This window comes from Monodelphis domestica, chromosome 1 (genome assembly GCF_027887165.1).
Source record: "Monodelphis domestica isolate mMonDom1 chromosome 1, mMonDom1.pri, whole genome shotgun sequence".
Taxonomy (NCBI): domain Eukaryota; kingdom Metazoa; phylum Chordata; class Mammalia; order Didelphimorphia; family Didelphidae; genus Monodelphis; species Monodelphis domestica.
The window spans coordinates 185,126,244-185,138,742 of record NC_077227.1 but is presented as its reverse complement, the minus strand read 5'-3'; the positions used below and the strand labels follow the sequence as shown (position 1 = coordinate 185,138,742).

Genomic DNA, 12,499 nt, shown 5'->3' with positions numbered 1-12,499 from the left:
ATGACGTCAGCCACTAGCTAGAGTTACTGGGGGAATGTTCTGAAGAAAAAACAACAAAAAAAGCATGTACCTTGCTCCACAGGCCTCAGAGCAATATCCAATTGACCTCTGGTTGCTAAATTAACCAGAGAAGGAAGTGACTTATAATTATAGATTTAATCTATCTGTTTTCATTGGCTTTTGAAAAAACTAACCAATATATTTTCTTTTCTTTACTGATAGGAAATGCACGCCATTCCTTAACCCAGAAAAACATTTGGTTGGTCATTCTTTTGACAACTGTGGTTTCAGTCATGCCTGTGATTGCATTCAGATTTATAAAGGTGGATTTATATCCAACTCTGAGTGATCAGGTAGGTTTGGATTGTGATTATATATTTAATGAATTGGTTCTTGGTCTCTTTTCATCCTTTCTTTAAGACCAAGCTCAGGTATAATTTCCTCTGTGAATCCTTAGTGGATCACTCCCCAATTTGAATCCTGTCCACCATATCTAACTCCTAATTGTAAGTGATCTTTCCTTTCTGGAATCTTTCTTACATTTCTCTTTGGATTCCTTCTATGCACATCACCTATTATCATTCATTTTTTTTAACCCTTACCTTCTGTCTTATTCTGTCTCTGAGACTCTTAGTTCTCCCTCTAAGATAAAAGGGCAAAGGCTACGAAAACAGGGTTAAGTGACTTGTCCAGGGTTACACAGGCAGAAAGTGTTTGAGTTCAGATTTGAACCCAGGACCTCCAAATTCTAGGCCTGCCACTTTCTCCTTTGTGTTACCTAGTTGTCCTGTTATTAATGGTAATAATTATTTTCACATATATATTTTCTGAGGGACAGTATGCCATAATGAATAGAGGATTAGCCTCAGAACCAAGAAGACCTCAGATTAAATCCTGCCTCTGAAACATACTGACTGTGTCACCCTGGGCAAGTTACTTAACTTTTCAGTTTTCCAGACAAGTGTCTACAATTCTCAAATTATAGAGAAGGCACCAATTTAAGTTTGTATAGAAAGTTCTTCAATGGATAGGTGATCCCATACAAAAGAAATAATAGATCTAGTCCTTAAGTCCTATCCTTTTTGCATTCTTCACCCTGACCCCCACTATTATAAACTTCAAAGGCAGAGATTATGTCTAATTTTTATAGCCCCAACCACAGTGCATTGCACATAATAGATACTAAATAAATATCTGTTGAGTTGAGGACCAATATTATTATAGATGATCTATAAAGAGAAGAAAGTTGAACGAAAAGGGGAAAAAAAAACTATCAAAGTGTAAAAAATGGCAATGTGTCTAAATAAGATAGGAATCACCTTGGGAATATAAGCAACAAAGTGGCTCATTGGAGAATGTGCTGGGTCTGGAAGACAGGAAGACCTGAGTTCAAATCCAGCCTCAGACCCTCACAAGGCATATATTCCTGGGCAACTCACTTAACCTCTGTTTGCCCTAATCCACTGGAGAAGGAAATGGCAAACCACTCTAGTATCTTTAGGGTTGATAGGTGGCAGAGTACCCGGCTTGGAGTCAAGAAGACTCATCTTACTGCATCAAATCCAGACTCAGAAATTTCCTACCTGTTTAACCCCTGGCAAGTCATCTAATCCTGTTTGTCTCAGTTTCTTCATCTATAAAATAAGTAGAGAAAGAAATAGCAAACCACTCCAATATCTTTGCCAAGAAAATCCCAAATGGGGTCTTGAAGAGTTGGACATGATTGAGAAACAACTGAATAATGACAAAGATATTGTAGATATGTCTTGGGGAAAATAGTCCTGGATACATGAAAATGGCAAGTATTGAAGGCTAAGAGGTAAAGGAAAATGGAGTTAGTGTGGAAACCTAAAACTACAGGAAACTGGGCTACTAGAATGGAGGGGGATGAATAAGAGAATCTTGAAGTTAAAAGAGGTCTTTGAGGTTTAGTCCAATTCTCTACCTGATGCAATAATCTCCTCTACCACAATTCTAAAAGTTTATTAGCCATCCTGTTTGACCACCTCCAATGATGGGAAGTTGATTCCCTAATGAAGCAATATGTCTTTTATCACAGTATCATCACATCACTACCCTTGGTTGGGTTTTCCAGATGCCCTTAATGGAAATAACTATCAAAAGGGCTCCTTGAGCCCCATTGTCATTTCTTTTGGACACTCTAGGCTGACTCCAATTATGGAAGGTAAAATGATGGATGACCTGAAGAAATGAAAGATGAAGTTCCTGTCTTCTTCAATTTAGAGTTAGGTCATGATTTGCTGTTTGAAGGCTTTCCCCTGATGTGAAAATCAGACTCCAAAAAGATCAGCAGAATCAGAGGAAAATGGGCACAGGACCTAAGCCTCTGATCTTTGCCTTCATAGTTTCACAGTGAAAGTAGGGGGCTGCTGACCATCCACCTAAATGATGCCAAAATTCTCCCTAATTCACAGAGTGAAATGAGAGAAAATCAGCTTTGCTAGACTGGGAGGTCACAAGGGCTGGGATATTCTGAGCCTCTATCATTGCTTTAAATCTAGTCTAGGTAGCAAGCACACAGAGGTCACTGACATCCTCAAGAAGAGAGGGAAGAGAAAAATGTAGCATTTAGGGTAAGGAAATTGCATTTTGAGTAGGAATATATAAATACATATATGTGTATATATACATACACATACATACATAAATATATAAACATATGTGCATAAAGTGTGTAGCTATATATATTGAAATCTTTCCTAAAGCAGATAGCACACATTAGATGCAGGATTCTTGACAAAAACATGTTCTTCCTTATTTAAATTGACTACATGGGGGTGGGGCCAAGATTGCATTTGCCTTAATAAAACCCTTGTTGCAATCATTCTGTTTTCTCTTGCCATGTTGATCAAAATTGGTCAATGGAGTATTTCTGCTATTAGACTGCCATTAACCTGAGTGATTAGCTTTGTGATGAAGGTGAGAAGCCAGATAGACTTTTGCTCTACGAGGAGAAAAAAACAGATGTAACAGCTGTCCTTGCTAGCCATAGTTTGAGCACATCTGCCTCATCCTGGTCCTTTTCTTTCTTAGATACGCCAGTTGCAGAAGGTTCAAGACAAGGCAAGACCCCTAAAGAGTCACAGACGTCAACCCCGGAGAACCAGCTCACGAAGATCTGGATATGCATTTGCTCACCAAGAGGGCTATGGAGAACTTATCACATCTGGAAAAAATATGCGAGTGAAAAATCTACACCCGACATCAGGGTTGGGAAAGACGATGTATAATAGCACTAGCTGGATTGAAAATTTATGTAAGAAAACCACAGACACAGTGAACAGCTTTAGCCTGGATAGAACAGTGAAACTCTGAGTCAAGATGAATTTGAACTAAATAGTTTATCTTTTAAAACTTCAGCTTGGGCTGAAAGTTGACTGGCCTCCAGGGGTTGGGATTGGGGAATGGTGGTGGGGCAGATTGCCTCATTTCATTTTGGTCCATGTCAGATGTCTGCTTTAGTACCAGATCCAGAGGGGCATGTTTCACTGGAAAACATGGGCCAGATGGGGACAGTATGCTTCTCTTTATTCAGTGGAAGAAACACTAGCAATGTAAATATACATATACACACATTATATCATTCCAGATACCACTTGCTCTTTGATTTTTAAGACTTCATTTGGGAAGATAAGATTATGAGTTGAGTTTTGTATGCACACTGAGTAGTCTTTCAGAAAGATGGAAACACTTTACAATATCATTAAAGTCATTTAAAAGGACAGCTGAGCACATACATGCCAGAGAAGTCACTTCTAAGATACAACTTTAGTTGTCCAAATTTGTACAAACCTTAACTAGAGATGATGCTAGCATGCCACATTCTCATCTTTTACCTGCTAATCCAGGACAACTAGCCATTCGGATCAGATCGTCACCAACAAAAATGAATGTTGACCATTCTTCACGTCATTTCCTTCATGAATTTATTCCTCTGGTCTAAGCAATATGTGTCTTATCGCACAACATGGCAAAAAGGGAAATATGTGTTATATTATAATATATGTAAAATTTATTTCATATTACTTGTTTTCTTGGGGAGGTAGGAAAAAAATGATCTCTTTCATTTTACTACCAGTAAGGTATCAAAGGGAAGGCAGACTGGTAACAAATCTGTATAGGCTGATCGTTAAGATTGTTAAACTGGAAAATGTTAGGGTCATGTCCAAAGAATATTTGAGTCTCCCTAAATATATATTCCAAATTCTTTTTACTAGCATCTGCAATAACTATAACTTTACTAAGTCATCAAAAATATTAAATATCTTTTCAAGTTACTACTCTCTCATATTGTAAAGGCAACTTATTTTCAGCAATTGTAATTTTTTAAAACAACATGAAGATTTAAACCTGATATTTCACCATCTGATTTTTGAAATTTTCATTTAGTTATTCATGTTTCAATCCTTAAGGGAATTTTGAGGTTTTTAAAAAATTCTTTTAGGACTTTGCTGATTTCATACTTTAATATCAATGTAGCTGTTCTTTCCACAAATCCAAATCTTCATGCCTCCATACTCAGTTTTTAGACCTAGAATTTGAGGTATCTTCTAAAGCTATCTAACCCAACCCTCCCATTTCCAGGAGAGGAACTGAGGCAAAGAGAACCTATGTGACTGAGCTAAAGTAATATGGGTAGTAAGTGTTGGAGGCTGGATTTGTACTCAGATGCTCTGATTTCAGAGTCACTGCTCTTTCCACTACAATTTTTGTTGTTGCTCTCAGTTGTAATGTTTACCATCCAAGTATATCTTCCTTGGGGAATGGTTAGTTGTCTCCAACCAAGAAGTGCCCATCTGTAAGCAAGAGTGCCTATATCTATCTGCCAGATGTGGACTAGTGGACAATGTCTCCTGTCCCTAGCTTTTACCATGTCAGTATTAAGGAAGAACTGCTTCTTTTCTTTTGTAATGTCTTTTGAAAGATTTAAAAACATTCAGTAAAAGTTTGGCATGTTTGATCTTTAGTTTCTTTTTTATTGGGAAGGAAACTGGGGACACTTTGTTGCTTTAGTAAAGGTTTTAAAATGATTTTTGTTGGGGTTTTTTCGTATTTTTTTTTCCTCATAAGTGCCTTGGGAGATGCATATAATTCTCATGGTCAAATTCAAAATTTAAGTGAACTCTTTGTATGTGTGTGTGGCAGGGTGGGGAGGATGGAAGAAGTCCAACCTTGTTAAGTTAAGGTGAAGATGAGGATGTTTATAAACTGATACTGTCAGTGCATGAGTGAGAGGAACACATTATCAATTTACAACTGCCTCAGTGGTCCAAAGGACTGCTACAAAAAAAGTTCACTTTCACACAAGGAAATTTGTTTCATTCTTGAATCCGTTACTGAGATGGTTATAAGGTTGGTTTTCTTTTTAACCCATGAAATTCTATTTTTATTCAAACTTCACTAGACTTTGCAAAGAAGACCTCTTTACAGACCAGCACTCAAATAGGAGACCTAAAGTAGTATGAAACTATTAGTAATGCCTTGGATTACCATGCACAACTACCAATTGAATTTTCCTAAATTTCCAAAAATTCCTAAATTCCCATGTTAATCACTCTTCCTGCTTCTTCTGTGTACTCACAGGCACCTAAAAAAATTAAGCAAATTCAGTTACCAAAGATATAGTTATGGAAAGAGCAAAGAGACTGATTTGCACTAAAAGTAATAAGTGCAAGTTCAGAAAGATTTTGTGCTTAAGTAAAGCTTGTCTTGCTTTTTTTTAATAGCTATGCATTTATTTAGACTTTGACTCTTTTTGGGAAAATGGGCCAAAAATATGTACAGTCTTCATAAAGTCCTTATACATTTTAAAACTCAAAAACTGAAAGTTGACAAACCACACAAGGACTTTTTGTAAATTATATTTATGTACCCATAAATACATAGGGGCACTTCAGATACTTCCTAGCCATATGACCCTGGGCTAGTCACTTAACCCTGATCACCTAGCCCTTGCTGCTCTTCTATCTTAGAATAGATAGAAGGTCATGGTTTTCAGGAGAAAAAATAGAGAGGAATACATATTGACTTTAGAGTTTCTGTATAATACATTCTATAATAATGCCTTTATAAACAATATCAACATTATAATATGATATACTGGATTCTTTATTAGGTACTTTGCAATACAGTTAAAGATGCACTAGCCTTTAATCATATTTCATTTGATTTTAAAAATCTGATTTAGATGTATGATTTCATTGACATAGAAAATTTCCAAGTAGGAAACCCATTTGACCAATGCAAATCAGCAACTGCTGTGTAACTAATATTTTTAATAATTGCCTGAGTTAACCTCCAAGTGATTAAATGATTTGCCCATGGTCACCTAGTCAGTCTATATCACAGGAAGTGCTCAAACTCAAGTCTTCCTGATTTGAAGACTAGTGAGCTCTCCCCCCTATCATACTGACTTTCATTTTATTTACAGGCAAAGAGTATTTTATAATGAGGTTTCAGTATACTTCCTTTACTGACAATCAAAAAAAGCAATAAAGAAGAGAAAATATAACACTGTGGAGTGTGGACTAGAAATTGAATAACTAATTCTTTCAAGGATTCAGTGTGAAATCAAAGAAACTTACTGTAAAGAAGACTGTACTATTTAGTCAGGAGACTTGGGTCCTACTCCAAATTCTACTGCCAACTAGCTAGCCAGCCTTGGAAAGTCTTTTTTACCCTCTCAGCTTCCTCATCTCTAAACTCAAGATGGTGGAACTAAATTATCCCTACATTTCCTTCCAGGTCTAAGATTCTCTGATTTTGCTTGTTTACCATCTTTCTTCCCTGTTTACTTGTTTTCTTGGTCTTTCAAGTATGTCATTTTGTAACTGAAGTTGGATGTTTCTTTATAGCTGGCTACAAAATCTTTTATTTGTTGTACATTGCCTAGATAGTACCTAGGACAGTGCTGAGCACTGTTGAATGAATGAGAAACCTTGTCCACAAAATAGAGAACTCCTTACATAATTGAACTATGATGTTTGGTCATAGTACTTCGGAGAGTAGGATAGTAGTAGATGGGTGGAGGAATAGATGAATTAGAAGATTGACCTTTTCCCTGGAGGTAACATTCAGAAGAGGACACAGGTCAAATTTATATGAAAAATGGGTATTTGGGGAGGATGCTTATAGAGCATAATTAATAAAAACTATAATATTTATATAGTGTTTATTATGTACCAGCACTAAGTATAATTTTACTACATTTAATCGTAGGTGCAATGATTTTTCTCCATTTTACAGATGAGGAAATTAAGTAACTTTCTCAAGGTCACACAGGTAGTCAGAGGACTGATTTGATCTCAGCTTTTCCTTTCTCCAGACCTTGTGATTGACCTATCCACTATTCTACTATTTGCCATAATCAGGAAGAACCTGTTTCTCTCTTTTTTTTTTCTACCTCCATTGAACTAACTGTCTTCTTTATAAACATTTTTTCCCTTCAGGTATTAACCTGGTATTTGGGAAAAATAAGGAATGACAGTCATGTGTAGGAAGCAATACTTTTTCCTATAATTTAGACATGAATCTATAACTAAGCAATCAGAACAAATCTCTCCTCTCTATGCTCAGAAAAAGATCAATTGGGCATCAAATACTTCAAAGTTGAAACTTTAAGGCTTTAAAGGTGTGATTCCTCACCCCCCTCTCCTTTCTCAAATCCATGGAACAACATTTCTATACATTTGGCTTCTCTAATTCATCTCAACTTCAAACAAAGGACAAGTCTTAAAAATTAAAAAAAAATATATTCCAAATGCCTTTGTTCTTTCTGGACAATGGGAAAGTTTACAAACAAAAAACTATCCATTTTGAACTTAGAATTCTGTGGAATTATAGTTGTGGAGACTATGTACAAGGGAAAAAATGGGCCCTCAAATGTTTATCCCAAATAATCTGTCATTATGAATTTTGTGCAAGTAAATTATTTTAATCTATTAGTGTGCATAGTTTTAAAAAAAAAAAACCTCTTCCATTTCTGAAATTGATCTGATTTTATTTTATTTTTGCCTTTCTTCGTATCCACAGTGCTTAACACATTGCCTGACACATAGTAAATGCTTAATAAATGCTTATTGGCTGACCAAGTGATTATCAGGCAAAAATCTCTCTCGTTTTTCTTCACTTTGTCCTCCTGTCCTTTCTTCTTTCCTCCATGTTTCCTTCCTTCTCTCTCCTCCCTTTCTCTTCCTCTTTTTCCTTTTTTCCTTCCACCTTTCCTTCCTTCCTTCCAAATAAAGTTTAGCTACTAAAAAAAAACACAACTAAACATAATTATGTTTCAATTGAAATAATATTATGTTTCAGTCTGTATAATGGGTTTGGAGTGGTTAAATATTAGCTATAACCATATAGGACCATGATTTTCTAATTTTTACATTAACATCTGGTGCTAAACATCTGCAATTCACTCTTCCTGCGTCATATCTCATTCCAAAGTGAGAAATCATGAACTTTTGCAATTCTCAGGCTTAAGCATTTCACTTAACTGCTTGGAAGGCTGAGCAAGACAACTCATATGCTTCAAAACTCATTGCAAAAGATTATATGGGTCTCATTGTACGTATTTGCAGGTCTGTGGCTATTCCTTAAATAGAGAAGTGGCCTCTCTGTCCTAACATTTCAAAATTTCCAGTAAGGCCTATGTTTTGTTTTGTTTTTCTTCCTGTAACTAGCATAAAATAGAAATCAGCTTAGAGATGTGTACTTAAATGTCCAGATTTCATTCTAAAAAAACAATAAATTTAATTGATGCATTGGCCAGGATTTTCTGACTAGGATAAATTGCATTCCTGTTGGGTTAATCATGATAATTTGCAATTAAAAAAAAAACTTGAACTTTGTTTTCATATAGGTGGGGGATATGCGGAAAATTTAACTGAGTTTTTGACCAAGCGTTCTTTTTGTTGCACCCTTTGTTGGAAATATTTCCAAGTTGTCATCCTTCCATTCAAGTTATCTTGGTCCATTTCCCCCTCGGATATGTTTTTTATAAAATCTAAGTGAATTTTAATTTTTTATTTTTTTACAATGTATTACTTTGTACTTTCAAAGAGTTCTCATCTTATGGATTGATCTATATTTGGACCAATGTTGAGGTATAAGGAAGGTGGAATAGGCTTAAGTTGTATGCTTTTCACTCAAAGAAGTAAATGGCTTTATTGTTAGAGGTACATTGAAACCCTAAGGTCAGCCACTTTTCTTTAGATGTCATTTAGATATTCTTTCTTCTAAAAGTAAAATATAGACTCCAAAATGCTAATTAAGGATTCTAAAGAATTATGTTATGGCTAAACAAAATTTTATTTTATGTCTAGAAAACATAATATGAAATTAAAATTTTAAATTGTAATTAGATTTTACTTTTTCTGTGGTACATAGCTTTATGAAATCATTTAGCAAAAATGCTCCTATTGAAAGCAAATTAAAAAATTGAAAAAGTTTTTAGAATGGAAATCAATATACTAATTATTGAATTATCTAGTTCAAATGCTATATTCCAAACAATCGTGTTAATTTCTATTCACATATTATATTTCCAAAATCCTTTTTGTATTTAAATGATTTTGCACTTATTATTGTATAATTGTCAATTCAGTATTTTGTACAAATAAAACATTTGCAAATAATAATGGCTCTGAGAATTTGGTGGGGTTAATGAAATGTGGGACTTTAGAAAAAAAAATCCTCCAAATTGACTATGATCAATAAGAGACACAATTACTAGTTTCTTGGAAACTAGTGGCTTTTAGCACACAGACACATTTAAAAATCTTTCCATTATCACATTATTTGTTCCAGAGCACATGCCCTTACTACTCCTGCCAAATTGTCACACTATAAAAGCCCAGTGATGACATTATAAAAGCAAATGACTTTATTAAGACAACATAAATGTGGAAACTAGGCTATTTGTAATTTTTCAACCTCAACCTACCCAAGTGCATAGAAAAAAATAAAGTGAAATTAAATAATAATAAAAATAACAAAAGCACTTTAGTGATTTCAAGAACAGTTAAAATAGGTACAGTTCCCCCCCCAAAAAAAAAACCCTTGCCTCTACCAATATGTAATAAAGTATAAGTTGACAAAAGAATTGTTTTTTTCTGAGTTTAAAAATGTGATATAATGAAAAGAAATAAAGAGATAAGGCTTTTAGATTCAGTTCTGTAACTATTTTTTTTGTGTGTGTGATCCTGGGAAAATCAGAAAGAATCATAGAATTTGTGAGCTGGAAGAGTCCAATGGCCCTCTAGTTCAATTTAATACATGAAAGGAATCTCCACAACACCACACTGGAGAAGTACTTGTCCAGCCTCGGTCTGAAGACCTTTAAGGAGAGGGAAACCATCACCTCCTGGAGCTACCCATACTACTTCTAGGCAATTTCATTTGTCCAGATTTTTTTCATGAAATCAAGTCTAAATTGACTTCTTCATAAATTGACTTCTGCTATTATGCTTTTGACCTCTGAGGCCAAATACAACTTTAACACTTCCCTCCTTTCCCTTCTCTTCCCTTCCTTTCCCTTCCCTTCCCTTCCCTTCATCTGGTCTTGTCTTTGTCTTTGTCTTGTCTTGTCTTCTCCAGGACAAATAGCCCCACTTCCTTCAACTGGCCCTCATAACTTACTGGTTCATTTTGTTTCTTAATTCTGAACGATAGCTTTCCAACATTTTTACTCTCCTCCTCTATGCCCATCTTTGTGGTGAAATCACAGAAGAGTAAGACATATATTAACTTAATTTGGAGGATCTTGTTGAGTTCTTCATAGAAACCCAATCCTCATAACATACTGGTGAAGCAATTGCAGATACTTTCACAGTAATCATTTAGCTTATACACATCATGAGCACTATAAGACAAGATGATCTAATCAGGCAATTAACATTTATTAAGCACCTGCTATGTGCCAGGCACGGTGCTAACAGTGTTCTTCCACATAGCTGCCAAAACAATTTTCCTGAAAATCTGGGCTGACAATTTCTCTCCTGCTCAAGAAATTCCAGTGGTTCCCTATTGCCTCCTAGAATAAAATACAAACATTTCTATTTGACATACAAAGTCCTTTATAAGTTAGCCCCAACCAACCTTTTAATTCTTGTTATGCATTATTTCAATTCTTGCCCTCAGTGGTCCAGTCAAACCAACTTTTTAGATGTTCCTTACACATGACTCTCCACTTTCCATCTTAGATCTTTCCATTGGCTTGGTCCCATTCTTGGAAAGCATAACTTCCTCATCTCAGTGGGATTTCTTGTGTCCTTCAAAACTTTCTAAGCAGTTGTGAGACATTCTCCATTTAGCTAAAGCTTTATTTTATCTTTTGGTTTCATTTATATGTCAGTGTCAATATTTATATGATCCAATTCTTCTAGCAACATGTGGACCCAGGGACTTTTAAACACAGATTTCCCATCTAGAGTAACAAGAGATAAGTTCATACCTGTAGATGGTCTAAATCCCAATGATTCTTAGCATCCTCTGTACTTTTTCTAAAACTCTGCTCCTATCATTATAGAAACAGAAATGAGCTACACATGACTTGGGACTATTATATATTGTTTTTCCTTATTTAATGGACTTTTAGAGCCAAATAATTCATCATTTAACAACCAATCTACTACAGACTGTAGGCCATATTTATATCACCTTTTGTCTATGTACTTACTAGCTTTGTGGCCATGGGCAAGGGACGTGGGCCTTCTGGACTCTAATTTCCTTATCTATATAGGTGATGAACCTTTCCAAACATAGCTCAGTCATTGCTTGTACAAACAATATCCAGCCCACCACTAGTCCTTATTTGAATCCTTTCCAACATGCCATGATCTAAAAGATATTGTGCCCCACTATAATAACCTTTGATGGTCTAGACATATCTTACTGCAGTGAAGCATCTGAGTAAGACTTTAGTGGATATTGTAGAGATTAGCACAGGGTAAAAACAGTAACTGAATCAATCAATCTAGTGACAGGGACTCAGTGCCTAATTATGTCCCAGGCACTGCACTAGGCACTGTGAAGATTAAACTTAACTCTCCCCTGACGGTAAAAATGAAATTAATTAACTCTTCCCTGATTGTGAAGATTAAATTATAACCCCTGACTATTTTTATATTTAATCACCAAAAGTGTAAACACCCTACTTATAAGTTGAGAGGGGAGATCTGCTCATTTTTATATCTAATCACGTGTGCAATAGTGGGTGACGAATCAGAAATGACTGACTGCCTCCTGGGCAGTCCTAAGCAAGGCTTTAGACTATAATTTGTCCACATCAAAAGGGGAAGACACAGGAAGTGACAGTTCTTTCTTTCTTTCTTTGGAGTGGAGGCTGGTGGAGAATCTGCTGACTGGATCTGAGACTTGGCTGACTCCTTTCATATTGGATTTTCTGAAAAGACTAGCCTCAGGAGAGACTTCCCCAGGTCCTCAGCTGTGCCAAGACCTAAGGACTAACTCTCCTTGCCCC

At 35.7% G+C, this 12,499-nt stretch overlaps 1 protein-coding gene across 6 annotated transcripts in view; it reads left to right on the top strand.

The window, feature by feature from the left end:
• ATP8B4 (ATPase phospholipid transporting 8B4 (putative)) overlaps window positions 1-10,075 on the top strand; it is a 384,379-nt gene extending 374,304 nt beyond the window's left edge. For all 6 annotated transcript variants that reach the window (XM_056810175.1, XM_056810180.1, XM_056810178.1 and 3 more), the window contains 2 exons: window positions 223-353; window positions 3,055-10,075. In XM_056810175.1, the coding sequence (XP_056666153.1) occupies window positions 223-353; window positions 3,055-3,336 (413 nt within the window). In that variant the 3' untranslated portion in view covers window positions 3,337-10,075. The remainder of the gene's footprint in view (window positions 1-222; window positions 354-3,054) is intronic.
• Window positions 10,076-12,499: the final 2,424 nt, after the last annotated feature.